Below are 26,175 nucleotides of genomic sequence, written 5' to 3'. Positions count from 1 at the left end.
ATATATATATATATATATATATATATATATATATATATATATATATATATATATAAGAGCAATTTATTAGAGGAATAATAAAAAGTTGCTGGACTCAATTGTTTTGTGAGACTTAAGTAAGATCATGAGTCCAGTCATTCTACTTCTGTTCCGACTTTCGTCTTTCTATATTTCGTTCCCGAAAAAATAAATGTAATTGTTGGAAAGCGATGTAGGCGTTAACTTAATTCAGATTAACCATTATAAACTTTAAGCCATAAAAAAATATTTTTCTATGGCTAATCGAAATATATTTGGAAAAAAACGATGGATTTTGTTCATATGGTTATATTTTTGGCTCTTTTTTTCAGTCACTGACGAAACTTACTTCTTGTAAAAGATGAGAATTACTTGGATTTCCTCGCGAGAAGTACTGTTTTACTGAGGCAGCTCAATCTCTTCCTAACCTTCAGTTATCTGATCTAGCCAAAAGTGTGCATTGCTGAATTTTCCAACCCATTAATCATTCAAGTAATTGATATTCGTTATAGTGGCAAAAAATCGCGGCGAGGAAATGTCCATACTCAAGTTTGAATAGCTTCCTATACGGACTATTCACGATAAGCATCGGTTCCCAAAAAATCATGTAAACTTGAGTGAAAACATAGTACCAATTCCTTTTTTGGTCAAATTCGATCCAATAGATCTCAGCACTTTTCAAAAATTACCAACGCGCCACTCACTCTACGGTTCTTTGCGAAATTTATATTCGGCAAAGCATTATACAAAGCATTTTTACCGCCCATGAAGGTTATCGTCTGCAGTGATAAAATATTAAAGATATCCGGCAACATATCTAATTGCTGCAGCGAACATCTTTGGTGGTCTTCGCATTGTCAACGCTGCTCTGTGCTGGAGACCACCCACGATGTGTAACTTTAAATGAAGTTTTGGAAAGCGAGTGCGCCGAAACTATATCGCAGTTATATGTAAAAGGGACGAACGAATTTATCCATTCGGAAATCCGCACTATGCGTACAACGGATTGAGATGAACTCAGGTTGAGATCTGGTCATGTAATATATCCTTGATCTCATTTGCTGCATAGACTGGAGCTTCAAAGTTATTATGGGCTGTTCAATTTGAGAACAGTTCCGTTAAAAATGAAATTTACCAGATTTCCTTTTTTATCATTATAATTACTCTCAGTATAACCTTCTTGGTGTTAACCTGTGTAACAAAGTATTCCTGTCCAGTCTTTGAACACCCAAAACCGCTTTTTACATAACCATTCACTATTGTTACAGTTTTAAATAATATTGCAGTGTTGTAATATTTAGCTTTTATCTTAAAACTTCAGGAACTGGAGGAGGGATCTGACCGCAACTGTCTATTAAATGAGAAAATTACCTAACAAAGTCGGTACCGATCATTCTTTTGCGCACATCTATGTATCAATGTCATTCAAATTTCCCTTTTCGATCCACTTGCTCAGGTAATTGCTGTGGACTACTTCAACCTATTTAAATAGAATCCAGCAACGTGTTGACTGCTTCTTTGATGTTTACAAAGATGCTGCACCATGGCTTGAAATTTCACGACGCCCACCGCTAAACTTTTGACAAATTTTCGTTTGGAGCGTCATAAATCCGAAATGTTTCTTAGAGGCTTCTCCTCGAAACATCTATTCAGATGTAAAGTCTTTACATATATATATATGTATATATATATATATATATAAACGAAAGCCATATGCGTATACATGAAAACTAAAATTTCTATGAAGATTCTATTGGTACAAAATAGTGGTATCCAGCAAGATCTAATAGACTGATACCCGGAGAGAGGAAAGCAAAATAACACGCAGTTAGCAGGTAACACCAATCACTGTTCACGGAATATATTGTAGTCGAAGCACCGTTTGCAATCAGTCGTGTGATTTCCAGATGGAAGAAACGGGTAGATGCAGTAACAGCAAGCTTATTAATATTAATATCGAGATGAAACTTCCAGAAAGAAGAACCCTGAAAACAGTTGTGTAAGGCAAAAGAATCTCCAATCAGTTCATTTTTTTAGCTTCAGAGTTTGGAGGAGACAGTAACTTTTAGTACTCCCGCCCTTTCTTGCTCTTCCTGAGAAGGTAATAACTTCCAGTACTGCCGCCTTAACTTTCTACTTTCCTTTTCTCCTGGTTTCTCCCCACTATTCTTTGTCAACCAAAATAATCCATCTACAGGTAAAGTTCGCAGGCTATCGAAAAACTCATTCGAAATATCACCATAAATTAGTTTTTATGTGGACATTAATTATTTTACTATATTTAATTGAAAAATTACCGAAAAAAAGTCGCGACAGTCTTGATGAGCCGTCCGCCATGCTCCTAGATCCATTACCCTGGAATGGCACTCTGCGTTCGTCCCTCACCATGCATCAATCTCCACTCACTCATCTCATCCTCAAAGACTTTTCAAACAAGACTCTAACGGAACATGTGCAGTTGTCGTGCAATTGTTTTCATTGTTTTTTACGTGCAGTTCTGAGTCCACGAACTCATGTGAATCATACGTTATGTTGACGTGCCAAATTTGAATAGCGAGTAGAGAGAGGTTATATGGAATTGCTTAATAATACGAGGGTGATGCGAATGGAACGGGATGGGTGGATGCAGGATGGGCAGAGATGTGGATAGCAGGACATTGATGATTTGGTTTCCTGTAAGCTAGTAAGGATTTCCCAGGTGCAATTTCGATCGATTATTATAGGTAGGTAGCATGAGCGAGAATTCAAGACAACTTGTTGTATCAGTTAAATGTATATGAAGATCACACCTCGTAGAAAGGTCTGTTTCCGCTATTCATGTTACAGAAAGTATCACGTTGCCAGTGAATAAATGTCTAAACAAGAAGCTGATATTCGAGAGAAAAAACGTAGTGATTTGGTTGATATCATTGGCTTACTTCGACTTCGTTTGATGGATGCTGTTCAGGATGAAGTAAATTCATGCGGTGAAACAGTTGCGAAGATTATGGATGGCATATTGCCCGAGGTTTCTTCATTTAATGCTCAAAAGAGATGAAATTATTAATTAAAATAAGGAATGAACATTGTGCAAGGCTATACTCATATTTTGAGGATCGTTGACCTGTTGGAGTTTCCAAAGCGATAATTTAGATGTATGTGATTCCGTCATCTTAGCAAGGTATGACACTTTGTTAATGAAATCTGGAACCTTTTTGTGCGAACAGTTCCATACATCTTTGGCTTATAGCTAAAAGTGAACTATATTTCGCAAGGAGGAATAATTGAAATCGTTGCTTGATTCCGTAGTTACTATTTATCGTAATTTCTTGTAAGACAATCTGGTTATTCAGCAAATGTTGACTATTCTTCATCAGTTTATTCCTAAATCAGGATGACAAATGTACAAGAATAATCAAATCAGTTGAAATTTCTCATATCATTTTCTATGTTTTATGGACTGGACCAAATTCAAATTAGGCTCGATGTCGAACACAGTAACTTTCACATCTTTTACATGGAGAGATGTTTCGTTCCTCACCGATTTTTCTCGAAGCAATTGTCCCAAAGCCGTTTCCTATTCCTATTGGTTTTATTTTATGGTCAAAATACGTACCATGAAACTAAGAAAACAAAGGTGTATGTGGAAGAGGTTTCTTGGTAAGCCACGTAAATTCCGAGTCAAATAATTATCTAAGTAATGCACAGATCCAGAAACCCGAACTCACTGAAAGAATTTCCTGAATCATTCACTTTAACGATGAACTCAGTCTTCATTATTTTGTTTTCGATGAAAGAGTTATGCCATCATCTCAATTTACTTCCATACACCATTCTTTGACGATGGTCGTACACGCTTTAAATGTCGTAATATATTCCACTAAAATCTTTGGAAAAACGGTTAATTTTCCCAAGTTTAAAGTGTGACGCGCAGTAAATACTTATTCGCAGGTCGATTATACCCATATTAGTAGTCTGTTGTTTAATATATAATTCTCAGCAATTCCTCGTTTTTTTTGACATCATCAGGTATTAGAAGTAGGATTGTTAAGGACAAACTATTGGAGTCTGTTTTTTTTATATCCAGCAACTAAATATTAGATGTTAATTGTTAGATCGTTATAACACACTGCAGGTCTGCGTACCAGCTGACAGTTTTTGGATTTGACGAAGCAAAACCCTAGTACATGTAAACTTTTGTTGCTATAAACTTAGTTTCTGGCAATATGTAGATTGTAACAGTTTTAGGTGCGGGATCCCAACGAAGTATACAAAATTTTGCATAAATCTAATTGACAGCTATATCTTTTATATTTATTCTTTTCATATTTATTCTTCTTTATATTTATTTATTTTTGGCTTATATTTATTCTTTGGATTTATATTTATTTGCTTTTCAATATTTATTATATATATATTTGCTTTATATTTGTTCTGGATTTATATTTTTTTTTGATCGTCAAATCCATCATTACGAATACAGGGAAAAATTTTCCGTTCTAAAAAATACTAGAAACCAACCGAGCCCTTCATGCCAAATCATCTTCATTTAAAGATAACCGGTACTGTCACATCAAATAATATTTTATTTAAATTTCCCAAAGAACAAATACTTTGTTTTTCTGTAGCAAAGTATCTTATTTAAACAACATCAAGCGTTAGTTTCAGCTGGAATAACATGTCGGCCGCCATATGAAGAACATAGTAACTGTCAATAGTTTATAAAACCAAGTGATGCATTAGTGACGTACAGTTGTTGGAGATAAACGGAAAGTTTTGCCGCTTTAGGTCAGATTAGCTGACTTCTACCGCATTAGTTTTCCATTACATTACTATAGTTTTTATATGCAAAGCTATCTTGAATTTTCATTTGATCAGGCATAATAATTTCTCACGATATAAAAAAACTTACAAAACTTGCCTGAAAAGCTCCGAATCCTAGCTTTCCCATGTACTCTACTAGTCATGTTGACCAAAAACGATCTGAAAGTTCGCGAATTTTTTCGCCTTTCCATTATTAAATTTCAAACAAAATGATTCTGGTAGTCTTTGGCTACATTCGTATTTTAGGACGAAGGATCTTTGGCTGCTGCGCCGTATGATAATTTGATGGAAGACGACACAGAAAGTGTGTCAGATCAGCTGGGTGATTGTGACTATGCCATTGATCCTGTAACAGCATCAGCCATCAAGCAATGTGAAGAGGTCTTGGAAGAAACCGCTTGGGAAAGCTGTAGAAAAGGCTCTCAGGAAATTCCCAAAGAGCCAGAACTGAGCAATGAAGAACCTGAACACTCAAAAGAAGCAACAGGTGAGGAAAATGTAGAATCGGTCATTCAGAAACTATTTATGGAAGCTGCCAAGGTGGTTATCAAACTGTTAGAGAATGAAGAAACCGATGAAAGCACAGCCTGTGATCATTAGGTTCCCTTCGTAATTGCATGTGAAGTTACCGCATTGTTATCTGAATTCGATGTCCTTTACTCTTCGTCGTTGAACAGCTGTTAAAATTAGTCATAAAACATTTTTAAAGTGCGATCTCACCGCGAACGTAGTCAGTTGCAGTTGTAGCAATTCAGTCGTTAAGATTTAAAACACGGACTTAAAGCGTCCAAAGCCTGACTTGAATATAACGATAGACAACTATGCAGAACCTAACTGTCGTCCTGCCCTTTCAAGATCTTTTTTCAAAGGAAGGGACACTCTGCAATATCGCTCGACTATTCTTAACGAAATTAACAATTTTGAAATAGCTAATTCCGAAATTAGTCATTCTTCTCAAGCTCAATCTTAACGAGTCAGAAAGTCTTTGGTCTTCATCAGTACAAAGCTGACGTCATCTTTTAGTTTGAAAGTATGACTGATTCCTGAACCATCTTTGCCAAGGTAAAAGATTAAAAATTATGAGCCTAAAGAACCAACGCCATGGATCATAAACATCTTAATGATAAGTAAAATAGACCGTGACGGTTTTCTTGATTGAATTAGAAAAGGATTGCTCTACGCACCTAATGATAAAATCATCTGAAAGGAGAAGTGCTACAGGTAATTCAGTACTTTTTGTTTACACTGCATGCCTTTCAAATATCCTTAAAATTCTGAAAAGACGTCCTAAACGATTGGCATTGTCACAATCTGGTGGTGATATATCTTGAGAATAAATAACACCTTTTTTGCTTCAATCAAATATTGCGTCCATGCATAGTATCATTCAATAACAATTTCACGAATGAATGAAGATATATGGTAAAGAGCTTCTATATGAATGCACCGCATGAAATAGAAGAAAAAGGCGAGTGGAGAAAACTCCCATTTCGATACAAAATAAAAAAACAATTGGGTTTGGAATGAAGCACACTTCATTGCTGTCATCACATAATTTCTGGAAAAGTCATAACTTGATAAGCGTAAATACAAAACATAAAAAATTACAAAAATGCACTGATCACAGTACGGAAATGATTTTTACAAATTCAAATTTTAGCATTTAGTAGTTTGAAAGCGGCAAGAGAAATTCACGCAAAATTTCAGTATTTAATGCAAAAAACTCGAAGACATGAATGCGGCTAAAAAATAACTCAGCTACACTCAAAGAAAAAGTACGGAGCAGAATTCGACTCAATTCAGAAAATAAGTATGCTTCCTATGTCATAATCAAAGGGAAGAGAAAAATTGTGAAAACGAAAAGGAAGGAAAAAAAAACTTACTTTCTTTGTCATGAACCGGTGGGGCTTTATACGGCAGTGACTAGTTTAATTTACCTAACTGCCCGCACTATGGACTTATTACAACTAGTGATATCTTATTCAGCGCATTTTATTACAACTATTCGAAGAATTTTGCATGGAAGATCTTTTATTTCGAGTAGTTCGCAGTAAATGGAACATGGAACAGATGGTTTTTTTTGATGACAATAAATACAAAGGTGAAAAATCAGAATAACTGAAACTACCGTGAGACTTGAGAGATGCTCCCAGCTTCATTTGATCTGTAAAAGTTATGTTCATTCCAGATATGTTTGTCGAAAAAGAATGGAGAGAAGAGTAATGAATGAATCGTCCGCTTTTTGAAGGCGCAAGTTTTGAGTAATATATATATAAAAATTTTTGGCAACAAAAAACTTACGATGTGCCGAATTTTAGATGTATTATCAGGAAAACTGCACCAAACAGGATACAAATGCCACTAACGATGATGTATGCAATACCCAAAAATGCATTTTTGCCACCTGCCCAAGATGTTGTACTTATTATAAAATATTTCCTACCACCAAACACTGTTACTGGGTAATCTGAAATGAACTTTGTATTGGATCGCGAAGGAAAGAAAGAGACTTGATATTTAACAAAGGAAAGAACACAATTATCCAGTAGATTAAAGGGCAATCAAAACAGTCAGCGTCCCGACATCTTGATAGAAATAATTCGAGTAAAATCAAAGCATTATGAAGAATCAATTAATGTACTTCTTTACAAAACCAAACACTGGCAACTCATAAATGGTGGTAACAACAAAAACGAAAGATACTCAAGTTGTTAATGCTTCAAACACACCCATGTGGTACTCTGCATTGCGTTAGTGCATTAAGTTCGAGTAATCACTACCTATTTTCCGACAGGATAACTATAAAATAGTTGCAGAGCCAAAAAAAAGATAGAGTTAGATAGGAAATATTAAAGTGCTACCTGACTGCAATATTTTAATATGATTCTCATGTGTCTAATGATGCAATATTTCCAGTTTTTACAAAGTAAAATCTTCCATGTCGAAAATAACTCACTACTTTGGATTACGAGCTGATATGTTCCAGCAGGCAAGCCATTTTTATACAATGAGTTCTTATAACGAACTAAAATACGATACAATTTCCTAAAATCTGGTAGAGCTGCTGTCCTCATCCATACAATAAAATCGGTATTTAAAAAGCCATTATTATCTGGATCATCTGGGTCTAATTCGTATATTGCCTTTCGCCAGTTAGGAGGTTTCACAGTATTCTGAAATTACCCAAGTATGCAAACACATTACGATATAAATATGAAGAGAACATGGATTTTAAATTATATCCAACGAAATTATACAGCTGTCAGCTCTGGCAAAATGTCGCACTTTCATTTGATCTGACTCAGCTTTTTCATTAGAAATATTTCTCTAGAAGAAAAAAACCTACCTCAAAAGCCTGCCGAAGATTTCCAGGTGGATTCCTATATCTTCTGTTCTTATCAACCGGCCAAACAACACCTTTATATGTCCAAGGCACCGGATCACCACTGCCATTACGATACAAAGTGAACGAATCTGAAATCTTTGTGAACCCAAAAAGAAGTTGCGACAATTGACTTTTAAAAAAGAAACGCAATAAAACGTTCGGACTACTTTCCTAACCATTAAACATAGAATTGGCAACTGCACCACATGGAGCAATAATTTGTAAGCCTGATGACGTGTTCAAATATGCGTATGGCTCACAATCGCCCACATTCTGAAATCTCACAGCACTTTCGTACTTCTTAACTCTGCATTGAAAAAAATTGCACTAATTTCTGTGCTTTTTCATGTCATAGTTCAAGCTACAAAGAATGCCTGCCTGAAGGTCGCCCAAAAGCTGGCTATCGCTGCGACTTTTCATATACCGCCGATGATTTTGAAAGTAATTATCCAATGCATAATAAAAATAAACATCACCCTGGAATTTATTTTCAAGACAAAACTGTATATCAATCAAGCAAGTTCACAGTCAAAGCAATCACTAAAATAGGTAATGGAAAAAATTGTAAACCTGAAAATCGCTATTCAACTTAATCACAAATTCACAAGCTTCAAGTGAAGGTGCACTGCACGATGTATAATCTGTGATCGACTCTTTCACTATAATAATATTAATTTCAACCCGCGGAATGTGTATCTGATATTTCCAGGTCTTTCACGAATTATAAAATAGTCTCTGCACCTAAGGATAGTAGGATTAGGAACTAGCGATTATTCCTTTTTCAGTTTTGTGACTGCCAACTTACCTCTTTCTTAGAAAGTGAATACAATCGAAGAGCAACCCTATGACAATAAATCATATTACATGTGAACAAAACCAAATTAATATAATGTCTTGCCTCCTTGACTAGCTAAGAATAAAGCGACACCAATAGGTAGAAAAATAATGCCAATTCCAAAAACTGTTGGTATGACTGTTGATGCAGTTAGTATGGGCTGCCATGCAGGTAATTTTTGTTGACGAAGCTTTGTATCTGCAAATTGTTCCATCAACTACATACTGGAATATGAAATTACGAAGCTAAAGAGTTGATTAATTTACTAGAGAAATTTTGCTTCTCAACCTGACATTTTCCTTTCAAAAACATTGCACAAGTGAAGCGTAACCGAAATCCAAGTCAACAAGGCAATGTATTTAGCTGAATAAATCCTCTCTAACATGCACTATCAATTTCGGAATACAGTAACAGTAGTTCCTCTCTGTCAGGCAGAACTGCACAACATAAACCTCACTGTACTGTCAAAACACTGCTTTTATATATTTAAAAAGCTTGTGTTTCGATAATTGAGACGGTAATGTGACTTTGAATTTTATAACTGTAAAAACACCCATGCCGCTGGTAAGCTCCTATTTAAACCCCTAATCTTTGAAACCATTAGGAATTTCAAAATTTATTAGTTGAAAGTTCGATGAAGCTACGATGAATGCAATACGAAATGTTCACGGAAAGTAAGTATGTATTAAATATCATTTACAGTTATATAGTTTCAGCCAACTATGTCTCTCTTACAGACTGCTACTCCTCATTGCCTTTTTCATTCTCTTCTTTTAAAGTTTCCTCGCCTAATAAAATATCTCTTTATCGTGTATGTTATTACTCTGTTTTACAGAAAATTCAATCTGGAAACAAATAGTGATATGCCCACAAAATTCTACTTTTATGGAAAAAAAAGATGGTTAAAATATCAAATTAAATGTTTACGCACGCTTCAGCTCACTTACTGATACAGAAAAGATATCGTTCGGTCATCTTAGAGTAGATCATGAGTACCATTACCCTCACCACACTGTACAGCTCAGGTATCTCCAGCTACTTAATCAGTGAGTGCTAAACAACACAACACGACGTTCTGATAATTTTTAGTTCACGGATGGGATATTAAAGATTGCTTAAAAATAAGTTAACTCAATAAACCCAGTAAGATGGAAAAAATAAAACTTTAGAAAAAACTAACCACGAGGTTTGTTACGCCTCAATCTACTGGTTGATTCATTGCTACTGACGACAGGAGCTGAAGGTTGCTGAATTTCTTGGAGTGGGGAGCTTGACGCGCTGAGACGTTGTGGAATGGATGTCATTTTGAGCTTTGCATATGGATGCTTACTTTTTTCGAAACCAATTCAAATCCAATGTATAATGCGGGAAATCCACTGGATTAGTTATTTGTCGACAATGACACGACTGCCATATATCAGTTAGATATTAATCTGCTGAGAAAAAACGTATTTCAAGTTCATACCCTTCCACTTTGAATTCATATTTAATTATCAATCACCATATTCAGAAGGAAGGAGAACGGCGATGTAAGCATACCACTGCATCAAGCAGGTACTGCTCACGTGGTTGTCGGGATTTCACGGGTCCACTGACTGTCCGTACATGCCTCCCAACTTCAGGTGCAAATTTGCAATTTTTATACCGACCTTAGTGACACACATCGTCTATTCCTTACCAAATGACGCCTTCGGGATGAAAAGGCCCTTTAGAGAATGACGAAGGAGCAGTTGTCCCTTCCCATCACATCGAAGCCTGTCAAACATCATTATAGGTAACCAGGTCAACGAGGACTCGTGGGACGAAAAGCAGTCATGTCGCGCTTCCTGCGACACATTTTCGCGGAGATGCAACTGACAATAAGATGACTACTAAGGGGAAAAGACATTGGGGGGACGGGGGTTAGAGCGGGAGATTGGTGTCGCGACTGACAATCCTTTGATTCATGGTAATAATTTTCGCTAATTCATATTAATGAGGCTGATTTTCAGGGGAGTGGATCTCATTTCGGGAGAAATTCCTTATTTCCGTGTTTCTTTGTTTATCATCTGTTTTGTTCACAGTTTGTAAAGCATATGGTTTGTTATGCGAACAGTTTAAAGTTTTGTTCTTGTTTATGCAGTGCTTACAATAAGTTACAGCGAAAGTATTCTTCGGCTCAGTATTTGTTGAATTTTCAATGCAGTTCGATGCCTGTTGAATTTTCCCGTAACATTTCTTTTGATTTGCAAAATTTATTTCATGTTCTACTACAGAAAATGTCGTTTCGAGGTCGAAGTGGTGGTCGAGGATTTGGGAATTCAGGACATGGCGGACGCAGAGGAAATCGAGGAGGAATTAACCGCAATGCTGGCTATGATCAAGGTCCTCCGGAACAAGTGACTGGTAAATATCTCTTTCATCATGGCTAGCGAATAGCTCAAATCGTTTACCATTAACGAGTATGTTGAAACATATGGAACGGTTTGATATGTCACCAATAGCGAAAAAAGGAAACTGTCACTGACATCCTTACTTCGCCTAGTTGATAATAACTTGCTCTGATTGTATCAGGGTGTATTTTCTATCATTATAAGTCACGAAAAGTCCCTAGAGGAATCACGTGAATGATAACATGAGACTGCTTGTTCAAACAATACTTTTCTTTATAGAAATAGGGTATTTCACGCACACATGTGAAGATGATATCGTTTGTCATAACACATCAGGCAAAATTCCCTACTTCAACGCTCCGATATTTTTCGAAAACAAAGAGCAGATTGGCAAAGTTGATGAGATCTTTGGTGGTATTAAAAACAACGTATGTATGTCATTTATTTATCAAATTTCGTTAATGCATCTTAACATTCAGACTTGTATCTATTCATGTATTAACATTCGGAGTGGATGATTACCGGTGAACAATAACAAGAGCTACTTAAATTTGCATTGAGGGGACCTTCCTATTTTTTCAGTTTTTTAAATTTTTCCGAAACATTAATAGACTTATTATCGGTTATATGCAGCAGAATACTGTGGCGGTTTTATAAACTTCCTTTAGTTCTTCCATATACAACCTTGTCCAACTTCATTTTTGTTATGCGGTAATTACCACCAACAGATACAGCATTGTGCCAGGTGACTCGTAGTCTTGCTGATCCTGATTATTGGAATTATTATAGACTGGTGAGGATATATCGTGTTAGGGTGGGTATGAATCTATGTTTTTTCCGAGTTTCTCAAGTTAAATAGAACGATGTTGTAGGGATTCACCGTGAAACTGCAAGATGGTATCAAAGCTTCCTCTTTCAAAGAAGCACAGAAGTTGTACATTGATTCAGGAAGACTATTGCCTATTGACCGATTTTTGCCAAATGGTGCAGGTAAACGAGGGAAAGGACAAATACGTGGTAATGGACGGGGTTCGTTTAATTAGCCTTTTAAAACATTTTTAGCTGTATTTCGCATATTACCGTAGATCGTTGAGTTAGGAGAATGTAATGCGAATTTTCGAAATCATGAATTTACGCTGTAGCCAGATTTTCCATCTCTGTTTTAATGAATATTAGTTGCAGGAGGTCGTGGTCGTGGTGGCAGTGGTCGAAGTAAATTTCGTGGTAAGCCTCACTTTTAAAACACATTACAGTTTGTTCATTAATTCTAATCATTGCTAATCTTATTTATAATTTTTGTCTAAGGTCGTGGAGGAGGCTCATTCAGTCGAAATGGTAGAGGCGATCGAGGTGGTGGAGGAGACCGAGGCGGTTTTAGAGGCGGTAGTCGTGGAAGTGTTAGAGGTGGAGATTGGAGTGGCCGAGGCAGTGGTTATCGAGGAAGTGAGTCTGGTGGAGGTTTCCGAGGGCGAGGTAAATGTTGAATCGTTATCGTTAAGGCAATAAGCTTGGCGATTTCGTAATGAAAAGAGCTAAGAAATGGTGTAATAATTGTGATACGCACAGATGCTTGTTTGATGTGGGTGCATCACATATCGAAATTCTTATTTTTCTCCGCAATATCAATAATTTTGAAAACCGGCTGAATCATTCGGTTTTAGGACGAGGGATTGATCTTGGCAACAAACGAAGTTTTGGTGGACGTTCAGAACCAGCCCAAAATAAAAGGATGAAGTTTGATGATTAGGCATATTTGGTTGTTCCAGTTAAGTTCATGATTTGTTACTGCATCAGTTTTTCTATGTAGAGGCGTTATCAATTCGATGTAAATCGTTCCATCTACAGAATTGTTTTTTTTTTTTACTTTTTGTTGTTATTTCGGGTATCAGAATGGAAAATTGGTTCTATTAAATTGTTTACTGTATTGTATGACATATGCTCTGTTTATGTTTTATTCAAAAATCCGAAGGAGTGCAGGATTCCTGTTTACTTTTGTTTCCTGAAATCAGGTTGAACGGCTGCTAAAAATCTCACCGAATACTAATGTGCTGTATGTTTTTTCTCATGTTGTTGAGCATAAAAAATTTCTTGTTTTATTTGTCTGCATATAAAAAAGCTGCTTTACGGTCCTGGTTGTTTTCCATTACAATACGCTGTACAAAAATGAAGTAAAGGTGTTAGGAATGGGACATCCAAGCTACTAGTTTTCATCGCGAAACATCATATTATCTGAAAAGAGGAAGAGTGGAAATATGTGGTCAATCAATAGTTTGATTTTTATGTAGCTCAACTGGGTATATCTAGGTAATGTGGCTAAAGGGGTTAGAGAAAGCACACAATCACGACTGTAAACTTCACCGGGCGTGAATATCGGTGGTTTGACGTCATGTCGCCAGGAATTTCTTTGTGACTTAAATTTTGCCTGAAGTGCTATTTATGTGGTGACCACTTGAATTATTTCTAGGCTAAAGAAGCTCCTGAACACAAAACATTGAATATCACTCACTGGGTATCGTTAAGCTGTTTTCAATGGTTTTCATAACGATTCCTTACTACCGTACTTGATCTTTGGTTATTGTTTGGAAGACCGACGTATGGTAAAGTGTTAACGGTAGAAAATAAGTACGCGGTTTGTAAGGTTTTTGCATGAAAGGAAGAGTGTTTGTTGAACGATGAGGTCCAATCAGTTTCTCAGTGCCAATTATATACCTCTTTCGATTGGAGTACTTGTATCATTACAGGTGGGATGTCTTTTGCTCCAGGAGATCTGTGGTTGATTTCAGCACCAAATGAGGGCTCGCCACAGGAAACGTGGGATAAATTGAATCGGACAACTGGCAGTATGTCCGTCAACTATAAATTCAATGTTCCCGATCTGAAAGTAAGTTTCGTTTCCACATCTGATCATTTCATATATTTTTTTAACATAATAATAAAGGATAATTCTTCGCTTCACATGTCCTGAGCAAGTGAGAGACAAAAAACAGATTGTGAGTAGAGAGAGTCAACCTGGTACAGAGAGGCTTGGTAAGTCGCTGATCGTCGTATCAGCTTGTCTTTCTGTGAGGTCAGATTTTGACGATAATTTTGCTGAATTTCGAAGCAAAATACTTGAACTGGCAGGAATTCCCTTAGTATGCTTCGACATTTAGAGGCTTAATTTTTGAGAAATTGGCAATGATTTTAGGGACAGGATGAGTTAAATGGTGATTATGATTACAGGTCGGGACTTTGGATCAGTTGGTTGGTTTATCTGATGACTTGGCTAAATTGGATACTGCTGCAGAACAGTACGTGTATGATTCACTTTTGTTTTTCCTTAATGTTTTGTCAGCAATTCTACATTACACTAATCTGCCTCTTTTTGATTTAGAGTGACGCGAAAGTTAACGCAGTACTTCGCTGATGTTCTGGAAGATGAGCAAGACAAATTACAGGAAAATCTTGTCGTTAGTGGTAGTAAGTTTAAACTTGATCATGTGATCGAATTCTAAACAAAATTGCTCATTCTCTGTTGATTCAGCTGTTCTAATTATTTGCATAATTTCCAAGTTTATCATCAATCTCATTTTGTGTGCGAAATATCCGATCTTTCTGTTTTTAGAGGACGTGAAAACTTATGTTACTAAGTTCCAATGGGAAGGTGCAAAATACCCTCTGAAGCAATCACTGAAAGTGCTGAGTGATATTATCGGAAAGGTAAAATCAATTTTTCGAAGTCAAAATTTTAAATCCCCTTCCAAATGATGGCGCTTTGATTTTCAGCAAATCACCCAGATTGATAATGATTTGAAGACGAAATCCACAACCTATAATAATCTCAAGAACAGTCTTGCGTCAATGGACCGGAAAGCAGCGTACGTTTCAAACACAATTTAATTTTTACTGTCCATTAAAAATTAGAGGTAATAGTAAGTAGGAATGTTGTCTTTCGAGCACAGTACAGTCGTCTATTATCCTTGGGTACTTGACGCCTCTGAGGAGGTAATATGTGTTTATGATAGACCTGGCAAGCTATGTCTAATTTTTGCTTACCTAGGAAGCAGTAAGTAAAAATAAGACAAAGTTTAGGATGAGATGGGTCTGTCTTGGAAATCGCATTAGCTCTTAACTTCTAAAGTCAAGAACGAATGCCGACTTTCATGCCGATCCTAATTTTAGAAGTTAAAGATGGATTCATGTATTTCTGATGTTTAATCATTGGAATGTCAAATGTGCTTTTAAGGGGCAGTTTGTTAACGAAAGATTTGTCAGAAATCGTGAAGGCTGGTGATTTTATCCTTAACTCAGAGTATCTGCAGACGTTGCTAGTGGTTATACCAAAGTACGTTAAAGAGTTTGCTTTTTCATTAAGTCAAACCCTTCAGAAGTAGAATTTCCATTATTATGTACACCGCTTTTTTATATCCTCTCCAGTTGTACTCCTTTGTTCCACTTTTAGTTTTTTATTCTCACTCGCTAGTGATAGCGCTCTATCACTGTTTGGATGCGATGTAATTTGAAAGGCACTAAGTTTCATTTGAAATGCAATATCATATGTTTTTTCCTTAATTTCGCAGAAAGAAATAGAAATTTTAGTAAAAGGACCAACACCGATCCAATGAATTAGTTTAGTTAGTTTTACTTTGTCATATTTTGGATTCTTTATAGAACAGTATGTTTTTCTGCATCTCTTTTTAAATAGAACGTTAGCAAAAGAATGGCAGCAAAAGTATGAAACATTATCCGATATGGTGGTGCCTGGATCGAGCCGCTTAATTACCGAAGATGGTGAGCAAATGTTGTTTACTGTTACGCTGTTCAAAAAAGTGATCGATGAATATAAAACACATTGCAGAGAGAACAAGTAAGTAGCTGTATTTTCTTATTCTAATCAGCACCAATTTTTATTTCCTCAAATTTCCGACAAAAAAAAGGAAATTTCAAACAGTATATGTTACAGCAGCAGCTTTTTCAGGTTCATTGTCCGGGATTTCGTTTACGATGAAGAATCATTGAAAATAGGTCGCAATGAGCGTGATAAACTGGTACAGGAGAAGCAGCGTCAGTATGCTCCACTTGTTCGATGGCTGAAAATCAATTTTGGCGAGATTTTCTCTGCCTTTGTTCATATAAAAGCACTGCGAGTATTTGTTGAAAGTGTTCTCAGGTAAATAGCTTGAGGCCAGTTTTCCGATTACGAAAAGATTAAAAATGGTCACCCATATACCGCCAGTTTTGCTGTAGATTAGATTTATTCAACTGGAGTGAAGTATTTCGTTACAACTCTCCTTTATTTCAATAAGAATTTGGTGACAGATCAAAATTTTTCATATGTTTTTAGAATTTCATTTATTTTGACAAGAAAATCTGTTTTTTACAGATGTCAATTTTTCTGATGTTTGATCTTTTCCTCTAATTTACTGATATTTAATCTTTTAGATATGGTCTACCTGTGAATTTCCAAGCAGCAGTCATAGAACCAAATAAGAATTCGCATAAGAAATTGCGAGCATCACTTCATAACCTTTATTTGCATTTGGATACATCTGCTGCTGGTCCCATTGAGGTTTTTTTTTCTTGTTTTTTTTCATTGAGTAATTGGGTAATTTCCACGGATTACATTTGTTACTGTTACAGTTCCAGACTGATTTAAAAATCCCCCACATTTTGATTTTTAGGCTATCGAAGATAATCCAATACTGATGTCGTTGGGTATGCATGACTACTATCCATATGTTTTTTTCAAGATAAATATCGATTTCACTAGCATGAAGAGATAAGTTCTCAGTAATATTTCCATAAAGGTTCACTTCCATCCGTTTTTCTCATTTTTCTGTGAATATTTGCCAAGTAATATTAGTAGTAGTCGTTCGTTTTATATTATGGAAGTTACATTCATAGAAATTGTATTAATTCGATGATTCATAAGATAATCAGTATTGGTGTAGGGTTTAACGTTGTCCAATTGTAATAATATTAATGCATTCCATTGCTTGATCGATGTAGAAATTCTTCCCACCCTCAATCCTACAATATATCCAAAGAGCCGCTTCATACAGTAATATAAATGACCCTCCCTTCTTGCAGAATCCTTAACCCGAATGTTTACAACTTGTATAGCCATTTTAGTCAAAGACGTTGCTTGTATCTAATCACTTAATTCTTCTGAAATTTTAACATTTGTGTCACATAAAAGGCGAAATATTCAAATATCCAAAAATATCGTGAAAGGAGAAATGTATTTTATCATGTTTCATTGATAGACGTTTTAAGTTTATTTGTCTTCTAGGATTTAATTTGCTTATGTTTACTTCTGTGATTCAAATGGATGTTTTACTTATACAAAAGTACTATTCATTGCTTATTATAGTGCTCGTGCAGTGGGATAGTTTATTACAGTGTGATTAACGTATTCAGCTTATGTGTGGTAAAAAGTGGTTATTATAATCAGTAGCTGTGATAATTCTGTCATTTTTTTGCATTACATTTTCTTATTCGCATCATGTCTTGTTGCTCATCAAAAGTGTCATCGTAAATAGGCGGAGTCCGATACCTACATTTGCGAATCTTTTTTATGTGAATACACTGAGTTTTTGTACCTGTTATTAACCGTGGGTTATCAGAATCAGGAGATTAATAGAATGCGGTGGTATGTTACTTGGAGTAGGTGTTTCTGGCATACCATCATGACACAAGCTACGTTTTTGGCACTGGAGCTGCGTGTGTTGACTTGATATTGGTGTCAGTTGCTAGCGATGTAACTGGTTGTAGGAGTTATGCGTTTAAACTAAAAGCTTTGAGGCGAACAGTAAGTGCTCTGCATTCTCATTGTTTAAGTTGAATTAATCCGGCGCTAAATTAGTATACGCTCGAGGATGAATACTTTTTTCTATAGTTCTTGACAGTTTTTGGCGGTAGTTAAGGAACCCGAAGACCTCCTATGTGTGTGAGGAACGCTTTGTATATTGCGAATGCGTAATTAAGATATTTGACTTCATACAGTAGCTTCGCTGATCCTCATATACTGATTTTAAAGTAATGAATTAAGCCGGTATTCATGTATATATAAAAGGAGGGAACGACTCGATCTATGTAAAGGTTGTATTAAACTTAAATTTAATGCTTCATTTGCTCAGATATCCTCTCGTCCCATCATACAGTGTAGCTGAATTTCTTCGAAATTAGGATCTACATTAAATGTGGAAAGTCGATTTCGATCATTTGTTTGAGGTAATACCTACTTCTTTTCGAGCGAGTCTGTCAAGATACAGAAGTGTGTCTAGTCGTTTACATTAAGAATTTCAGATCTCAACGATTATTTTAAGTTAGATTCATCGAGATTGAAGAAGTGGATTGAATTATAGGACCTAGTTTCCATTCACTTCATTTCGAATCTGTGCGGGGTGTACATTTAATGTTTAATGTTAATATTTGAAGTGTTTTTAATTTTAGAATTATAGAAACAACAGTAGATATCAAGAAAATGGTACTGTTGCTGCTCTCCTGTTTGGTAATGCTTCATTGGCGAATATAACAAACGTTTTGTTTGGTTGTTTATCAGATTTTGATGCTACATTGGACCTTATACGCTTTATTGAAAGTTCGTTACCTTCAAGTAAGTTTGAAAAGTGTAACGCAAAAAGGTGAAGTTAAGTTAGATTCGCAGATTTATTCACAGATATGAATAAATAAAGGCGGTATCTGAGTTGTATAAGTTGACAGCTGTCCCACAATTTAAAGGTCATTTGAAGATATCTTGAACTGATTGGTAATTCTAGATGCTATTCTAGATACTAAATTTCTTGTAGATTGTAGTCTGCGGATATAGCGTTCCTTTGTAAAATGCAGCGCATGGTGAAACGATGATCGGTTGGACAATAAATTGCACACTTTCAGATATTACTTTTCTTGGCGTTTTATCCCTCGTTAATGTGGAGTATCCTTTCGATTTGAATTCATTAGCTGTATTCGTAGAAGACAGGGAAGGATTCCTGGTACTGTTTGCAGATACAACATCACTCAAAGCTCGAGACGCCGATAGTATCATAAAATTGAATAAAGAGATTGCTTTGCGGTATTATTTTTGCATTATATGATGATAAATTATAATTTGTGGATATCGTGTTTAACTATACATGTTGCAGACCGTCTCCTACAAAACCTGGCTATGATTTATTGGTCAGGACAACACTGTGGCTAAATATGAATATAAATATGAGTGAGAAAGGGAATCTTCTTGAAGAAATAAACAATGCTGTCTTTGCTGAACTAGATAATATTGAATCCTTGTGTTTCGTATTTTCGAATAATAACTTTGTCTTGGGTGGAAATAAAGTGATCGGTGCAAAGCAAGTTAACGGAGAAATGCTACAAATAAGTGGTTGTTTATCCAGTGGAAGGGTATGTTATTTGCTTCGAAGTTTTCTGGATTTTTTAAAGTCTTGCAGTTTTAAAATTCTATTTTTTGATATTTCTGATGCTTTTTTTTAATGATTCAATTTCTGTGTTCAGGGAAACTATTGCAGAAATTTGTGAATTTTACGCCACTGATACCAATCAAGAAGAATTGTGATGACTCTTTACCAAAACTTGTTCCAATTGTGAAAATTAAGAAAGGTTTTGAGATTTACACTTATTAAAGTGAAAGAAAAATTGTCTTCCAATATAGAGAAGATACTGAGATATTTCTATTTTTATTAACATAAAAGTAACCTTCGGCAGATCTGCTCAGTTTGAGGAGATTTTCTAATTGAAGTAACGTTTTACATTTGCAATTAAAATGAAAAGAGTTAGTTATAGACCTCGCTGTATTTTGCAACGTGAGAGCCGAAATAACTTCGGTGGCTGAGGTGCAGTCCAGGGATGGTCCAACAGAAATTCTCACTTTGTTGCGAAAAGCTCTGAAACGAACAGTATATCTCACTGAACGATGTTTATGTGAATTCGTCAATTTTAATTCCGAAGTTGGTTTTTGATCTTCAAAGTGAATTATATTTCTTTATGAAATTGTTTTCAGCTCTCAGACGACTTCTGTACGTCATTTTATTTGTTCATGATGTTGTTACCAGCTAAACTTCTGTCAATGTATTTCGGAAAGTTTGTGAGGTATTAAGGATTAAAATTTCTTTAACTGCGACGAATTGATCTAAAGGCTGTTCCAGCGTTTAATAAATATTAGATGCGGTATGTTTTCAACGAACGATGGATTATTGTCGGTGGTTTATCCTCATATCCAAGATGATATGGTGTTGCGTATGTTTTTTGATCATTTTGAAAAGAATCATTCAAGTTTACTTCGGTTAAAAGAATCTATCAGTCCTTTCCTTACTACTACTATTATTTTTGAAACTTTCTTGATTTTAAGGAAATCATCGGGCAAAACTTCACCGTATTTTCAATCTTCCATTTGATAAGCCGATCTTACGGCCCACTCAGTCTCTTCAATTTAATCCTGGAACGCAGAAATTGTTGCAAAATCCTCATTTGCATATCAGATCTTGTAAGAATTTCATTTCGATTTCTTTCTTCAGATGAATTCATTTCCTTCGAAATAAATGAATCCCTTTCCAGTTTCTAATTTTTTTTTCAGGTGTCCGTTTGCTTTTCTTTTCAGTGACTTGCATTACTTACTTTTAAATTTCCAAATAATATTTATCACAATTTGATTGAGGATGATGCAGTTTCTAAAGCTAAACTTTATTTCGCTTTTTTCTTTATAGCAGGAAATTGTGCGGTTGAGAGACAGAGGTTGATTTTTTTGTGTCTCCTCTAACGAAACAATTATTGGAATTGCAATTTTTTTTTTTTTCTATACATTGTTATTCTTTATTCTTTACAGATAAACCAAAGGGAAAGGTATATTTTATTAGTGGCTCCTATAACTACCACCACTACATGCAGGTTCATTTTTTCTAAATTCATATGCTCTGTAAAAATATGATTTTGAACTTAATCCTTTCGTTATTAAACGTCAGCACTTTAAAGGACGGAATAGATGATACCGGCTGGGGATGTGCTTATCGTTCTTTTCAAACATTATGGTCTTGGTTTGTTCTTCAAGGTTATATCGATAAACCCACTCCAACGCATCGTGAGATTCAACAAGTAACTATCTTTTTATTTGTCGAAATTTAAAAATTTATTGCACCATTAACTTATGCATAAAAGATACAGTATTGATCCACTTTCGCGAAGTCTGTAGTTCGTTGCTTCATTTTTAAAATTCAGAGTATGTCTGAATTTTAAAGGGAATTGAAACTTGAGAGTTTGTATGATTGTGGCGATAAAGACGCGACATTTGTGGGAAGTCAACAATGGATTGGATCTATAGAACTTGGTTACTGTTTGGAAAATATGGCTGGGATTGAATCACGGGTGCTTACAACAAATTCAGGCACAGAAGTGACCGGAAATATTCGTCAGTTATCACTTCACTTTAAAACGTTTGGCACACCCGTTATGATTGGTATGTTTCAAACGTGTTTTATAGAAAAATGCATCTTATTTTTAAAGTAATTTCTGCCACAATGGATTAAATATTGAGTTCCGAATAATCATTTTAGTATAGTATTTATAATAACATGCAAAATCCTTAAGTAATAGTCAGTCGTTGAGTCAGCTCGTTTTTACAACTTGCCGAAATTATTTGATCGTGCTGTGTTGTTTTACTTCATTTCCAAAACGAAGAAAATTACATTTGAAACTTAAAAGTTTTTTAGGTGGTGGTATGTTGGCTCATACGATTTTAGGCGTCGATTTTAATGAAACAACGGGTGAGTCGTCGTTTTTGGTTCTGGATCCTCATTATTCCGGTGATGAGGATTTAAATACAGTAATAACGCGAGGTTGGTGCGATTGGAAAATGCCGAGTTTCTGGAAACGAGAATGTTTCTATAATTTGCTATTGCCTATCCCACCGCGAAATGTTATTTAAGTATATACATATAAACTGTTTTTGTTAAAATAGATCGATTTGGAACCATGAAATTTTCTGTAATTTGCTTTGTGATTTTGTGGTGGGTTTTCTCCACTGATTTTTGCTTTGCAGAAAATTCTTATTCTCACTACTTCCCACTAAAATTTAAGGATATGTGCGTACTGTGCAGGATGAACTGGGACATTTCTTTGCAAAATGTCATTCTTAAAAAGTATTGTCTTTCGACTTAAGTAATTCAGTCGAAGTTTCTGAAGTACTCAAGTTTCTTTTATTTAGCTTTCTTGGTTAATTTATAAAGGTTTATAAATTAGTAACTCTTATACTTTGAGTAACTCTTATACTAAAGGTTTATAAATTAGTAACTTTTATACTTTGAGTAACTCTTATACTTTGGTTTTTATTATTGTTTCAAATTGTATCATAGAATTTTTCGGTAGTAATCATTTCTTATCAATTTTATCGTCAGTCTTCTTGCTCTTCTACACTACTGTTTGTCGTCGATTCGGTTTATGAGCGTTATCACTGTCGCCTAGTCTTCTTTCACTTTCTACTGACTCTCGATTCATAGAGATATCTGGTATGAAGTTTTTTGCAAACAGTTTTATGAAGTTAAAATTTAAAGTTTGTTTTATTTCTTTACTTTCCCCGCAGTATGAAAATCCCCATACACATTCATTGCTCAGTTTTTTAATAATTCTCTCTGGTTCCCTATTTCTTTTATTATCACTCTTGAGTATGTCAAGTTCGTGCCTCTCTAATTATAAACATTTTTGCGACGTATCGTATTTGTGTAGATCAACAAGATCATTCCAACTTTGGGTTACTTCTGAATTCCGAACTTCAAATCTTAACTGGTTTCCAAGATCTTTACAATGTACCTCACTAAGGATAAAGTAAGTGATATATAACCTCTTCCACATGCATTCACCTTGAGTATAAGTCTACAGTTATCAGCTGTATTTATTGGAAGTTTCATAATTCCACTGCTTTCTTGTTAATTTCTGGAAGAGAAATTTGTTAAAAATCATTTGTTGAAGACATTGGATTAATTTCTGTCCTGAAGTTATGTGAAAATGCGTGACACTTCCCTTCAAAGCAGTGAGATTTTGAATTGCTTGCAAGTTCAGAATTCAAGGCAAGCTTCATTAGATTTAAAAGGTGGTCGTACTAAGTTCAGCATATATTTTGCAATAAATAGCATATTGTCAGATCATACCCAAATCTGTTTACTCCGTAAAGTTCATCACATCGGTAAGATTTGGAAAAGCTTCATTGATGACGTATGCAAATGCTGCAGAAGTATTAGTGTACTTTAAAGTATTATTGTACTCTCATAGACTTTAAATTAAAAAAAAAAAAGGAAGGAAAAAAACCAATTTCTCGCTTGCTCCATTTGCAAATTGCTAAAACGAAATGTTAAAGGTAGCCGAACCGAACGGACAGTGACGATGTTTCGGTCTATCCTGCCCAAACTTTTTCATTCCTAAAGGCAAACCATTTGCCGTCTTTTTGCTGGGCTCGGTATATACTGTGTTTTATCTAATGAGATTTCTCCAGAATTCATCGATTTAAACTAATATTTTACTTATGGTCCTCTACATGAATATGTATACTTTTTTCTTCTTTCATAACGACGATGATGACTTGTTTACTGAAATCCAACCAATTAGACAACTAACCCGGATTATTGTTCAGGGAATTAATCCGAATTTTGTTGGTATTTTAGTTTTTTCGCCTTCCGAGCAGCAGGTATTCGTAAACAGAAATGCTTTCATATTTTTTGTAATCTACATGAAATGTTTTATATCGCTTTCGATTTCCTTTGCAGTGTAAGCGGAAGGAATAAATGTTTATGGGAGGATATTATTCAATAAATTTTAGAGAAATAATGAGTTGCATTTTTCTTTCACCAAATTTCACAAAATTCTTTCACCAAATTTTTTGAGCTTAAAAAATTTACGATCTAAGGTATATGGAGTCTTTCGGCGAACAGTGGATCATGAAATTATTACAACATGGATACCTCATTCAAGTATTTTACTGCCTCGCTGATTGCTAACAGAAAAAGAGCAAAGGCATCTGGCCGGAAGGACGATAGTATGGAAGCAGATGCACGAAACAGTTATTATCGTCGTTACCATTTACTCAATTAGTTGGCACAAATCGTTTCCAAACCGGATTTCTTGTTTGGTCGCGGTGTAGCCGAACAAGTTTTGACCTCTTTTATATTATCATTATTTCTGAAATCAACGCGTCGCTGTCGTAATCGTTATAAACCTTATTCCTTTATGTCTCCAATCAATTCTCACACTTTTGAAGCTTTCGAATTCCAATTTTCGTTGAATCTCGAGACTTCATTAAGCTTTTGTTGGGGCTATGATGCTTAGTTATAACGGTAGGGTCAGCAATAGTTTTGTTGCAACAACGGGATAAGTCTCGGAAGAGTCCAGTTCTGCATGTCGTTACCTTATAGTGTGTATGCGTGTGTGTCCTGATTTCCTCAATTTTTTGTATCTGCTATCACCTAAACCTCATTTCATTTTCCTGGAAAAGAAGGAGAAGGGTTGACATTTTGCGCTTGAGTAGGTTCGGATTGTTGTAGAAGTTTTTGATCTTTAGACGCCGATAAAGTCTTTTATGCTGTTCGGCACATGTTTTTGCTAGAGGTTTTATTGATTAGCAGAGAATTATTCTTTGCTTTCGTTAAAAGACAATTATTGGAGGAGAGTAAAATCGATTGGTAGATTGTTCTTGAAGTTGCGTCTAGGAAAAGTTTGTTGAGATTTGAAGTTGTAACCAATATGACGAATCCAATAGCACAGTTTATTAGATGAATATTGCTAAACAGTGATTTGATGAATACTGCTAAACAATGATTATTGAACAGTAAACAATGATCCCAAATCTTTATATAGTGGGGTTTTGTTTACAACAATCCGAGAAGTTAGGACAGATTGACCCCAAGTTAACCAAAGGTTCTTACAACATGCCGGCATTGCACATAAACTTATTATCATCGGTTGATTCACAACATCTTACAATATGAGCTGAGCTATACATCTTTACAACGTCGACATTATTTCTACATTAAAATATTTCCTTTTTTACCGATACGAATAAGCACACATTTTGTTTGGACAACTTCGGAAGTCATCTTTCAGAATGATCCTGCTCAGCGCACTCATTAGATCGTGCAATATTTTATGTGCGGGAAACCAGACCGATGCCATCTTCCCAACAATCCTCTGGCGCATGTCCCGCCGATCACTTTGAATCACAGTGTGTGAAATAATACAGTTACGACGCGTTGTGACTGCATAATCTGGCAACTAACAGTAATGTACAATGAGGTATCAGGCAACAATATTATTTTTATAATACGTTCAGGTAGATGTTAGATAGACAAACATACATGAAGATATGGTAAGGTTTACCACGGTTTTCACGGGAACGACTATGCAGTATGGAAAAATGACTAACCTAAGTAAAAATCTCATATCAGATTCCTGAGATTTTGATGCACAACTGGGAATATGTTTCCTGTACAAAGTCATGTTACGCGTAACATTTGGTATAATCAGATAAAAGTTAATTATAGAAAGCGGATACAAGTACAAATACCCTGCAACCTGGTGTACCGGAGCAACCATTACGCCTATGTCTGCATAATGGAAATGCATAGTGCACAGTGGGTGATCAATATGCTAACATATGTAGCGAGTGATAAATGCAAATGTTGCATGTATATAATATATGCATTTGTACATGTTGTGTGGTCTGCGTGTGTGTGTGTCATAATTTTGCTTTTTGAATTGAATATATATATATATATATATATATATAT

At 35.4% G+C, this 26,175-nt stretch overlaps 6 protein-coding genes across 6 annotated transcripts; 4 read left to right on the top strand and 2 right to left on the bottom strand.

The window, feature by feature from the left end:
* Positions 1–1,543: 1,543 nt before the first annotated feature.
* LOAG_03936 (hypothetical protein) lies at positions 1,544–2,406 on the bottom strand (the record flags this gene model as incomplete). Its single annotated transcript, XM_003139473.1, has 4 exons — positions 1,544–1,589; positions 1,861–2,003; positions 2,091–2,209; positions 2,316–2,406. The coding sequence occupies 4 exons, from the start codon at positions 2,404–2,406 to the stop codon at positions 1,544–1,546; spliced, it is 399 nt and encodes a 132-aa protein (XP_003139521.1).
* A 428-nt stretch (positions 2,407–2,834) lies between these two features.
* On the top strand, positions 2,835–5,535 carry LOAG_16876 (hypothetical protein). Its single transcript, XM_020449531.1, has 2 exons — positions 2,835–3,025; positions 5,068–5,535. The coding sequence occupies exons 1-2, from the start codon at positions 2,870–2,872 to the stop codon at positions 5,419–5,421; spliced, it is 510 nt and encodes a 169-aa protein (XP_020306920.1). The 5' UTR covers positions 2,835–2,869; the 3' UTR covers positions 5,422–5,535.
* Positions 5,536–6,945: 1,410 nt separating this feature from the next.
* On the bottom strand, positions 6,946–10,575 carry LOAG_03933 (transmembrane protein 30A; the record flags this gene model as incomplete). The annotated part of the gene is made up of 9 exons (XM_020446457.1): positions 10,222–10,575; positions 9,105–9,239; positions 8,777–8,865; positions 8,585–8,683; positions 8,383–8,479; positions 8,168–8,295; positions 7,778–7,994; positions 7,123–7,288; positions 6,946–6,985 (listed from the first exon to the last, which is right to left on the bottom strand). The coding sequence occupies exons 1-9, from the start codon at positions 10,343–10,345 to the stop codon at positions 6,946–6,948; spliced, it is 1,095 nt and encodes a 364-aa protein (XP_020303206.1). The 5' UTR covers positions 10,346–10,575.
* Positions 10,576–10,889: 314 nt separating this feature from the next.
* Positions 10,890–13,501, top strand: LOAG_03932 (snoRNP protein GAR1). The gene is made up of 6 exons (XM_003139469.2): positions 10,890–11,426; positions 11,693–11,841; positions 12,286–12,442; positions 12,596–12,637; positions 12,719–12,886; positions 13,075–13,501. The coding sequence occupies exons 1-6, from the start codon at positions 11,117–11,119 to the stop codon at positions 13,158–13,160; spliced, it is 912 nt and encodes a 303-aa protein (XP_003139517.2). The 5' UTR covers positions 10,890–11,116; the 3' UTR covers positions 13,161–13,501.
* A 647-nt stretch (positions 13,502–14,148) lies between these two features.
* Positions 14,149–18,042, top strand: LOAG_03931 (V-type proton ATPase subunit C). Its single transcript, XM_003139468.2, has 10 exons — positions 14,149–14,294; positions 14,636–14,703; positions 14,787–14,872; positions 15,018–15,112; positions 15,179–15,270; positions 15,639–15,737; positions 16,098–16,259; positions 16,371–16,562; positions 16,835–16,961; positions 17,074–18,042. Exons 1-10 carry the CDS (start codon positions 14,160–14,162, stop codon positions 17,173–17,175), a joined length of 1,158 nt encoding a protein of 385 aa, XP_003139516.1. The 5' UTR covers positions 14,149–14,159; the 3' UTR covers positions 17,176–18,042.
* Positions 18,043–18,527: 485 nt separating this feature from the next.
* Positions 18,528–22,512, top strand: LOAG_03930 (Ufm1-specific protease 2). The gene is made up of 12 exons (XM_020446456.1): positions 18,528–18,625; positions 18,848–19,010; positions 19,292–19,469; positions 19,540–19,795; positions 19,921–20,011; positions 20,195–20,358; positions 20,557–20,647; positions 20,760–20,894; positions 21,234–21,295; positions 21,380–21,499; positions 21,643–21,860; positions 22,114–22,512. The coding sequence occupies exons 1-11, from the start codon at positions 18,593–18,595 to the stop codon at positions 21,655–21,657; spliced, it is 1,308 nt and encodes a 435-aa protein (XP_020303205.1). The 5' UTR covers positions 18,528–18,592; the 3' UTR covers positions 21,658–21,860; positions 22,114–22,512.
* The last annotated feature ends 3,663 nt before the right edge of the window (positions 22,513–26,175 follow it).

The sequence above is a fragment of the Loa loa genome (assembly GCF_000183805.2).
Source record: "Loa loa unplaced genomic scaffold supercont3.25, whole genome shotgun sequence".
NCBI lineage: Eukaryota > Metazoa > Nematoda > Chromadorea > Rhabditida > Onchocercidae > Loa > Loa loa.
The sequence above is the reverse complement of the archived record's forward strand: the minus strand, read 5'-3'. Positions and strand labels throughout refer to the sequence as shown.

Coding starts and splice junctions, on each gene's coding strand:
- LOAG_16876 (XM_020449531.1), top strand. CDS start 2,870: ATGTCTAAACAAGAAGCTGATATTCGAGAGAAAAAACGTAGTGATTTG. Junction 3,026..5,067: donor TGGATGGCATATTGCCCGAG/GTTTCTTCATTT, acceptor TTCGTATTTTAG/GACGAAGGATCTTTGGCTGC.
- LOAG_03932 (XM_003139469.2), top strand. CDS start 11,117: ATGGTTTGTTATGCGAACAGTTTAAAGTTTTGTTCTTGTTTATGCAGT. Junction 11,427..11,692: donor TCCTCCGGAACAAGTGACTG/GTAAATATCTCT, acceptor TTTTCTTTATAG/AAATAGGGTATTTCACGCAC. Junction 12,638..12,718: donor TGGTCGAAGTAAATTTCGTG/GTAAGCCTCACT, acceptor TTTTTGTCTAAG/GTCGTGGAGGAGGCTCATTC.
- LOAG_03931 (XM_003139468.2), top strand. CDS start 14,160: ATGTCTTTTGCTCCAGGAGATCTGTGGTTGATTTCAGCACCAAATGAG. Junction 14,295..14,635: donor TCAATGTTCCCGATCTGAAA/GTAAGTTTCGTT, acceptor TTATGATTACAG/GTCGGGACTTTGGATCAGTT. Junction 14,873..15,017: donor AAATCTTGTCGTTAGTGGTA/GTAAGTTTAAAC, acceptor TTCTGTTTTTAG/AGGACGTGAAAACTTATGTT.
- LOAG_03930 (XM_020446456.1), top strand. CDS start 18,593: ATGTGGAAAGTCGATTTCGATCATTTGTTTGAG. Junction 19,011..19,291: donor TGAAAGTTCGTTACCTTCAA/GTAAGTTTGAAA, acceptor GCACACTTTCAG/ATATTACTTTTCTTGGCGTT. Junction 19,470..19,539: donor AATAAAGAGATTGCTTTGCG/GTATTATTTTTG, acceptor TACATGTTGCAG/ACCGTCTCCTACAAAACCTG.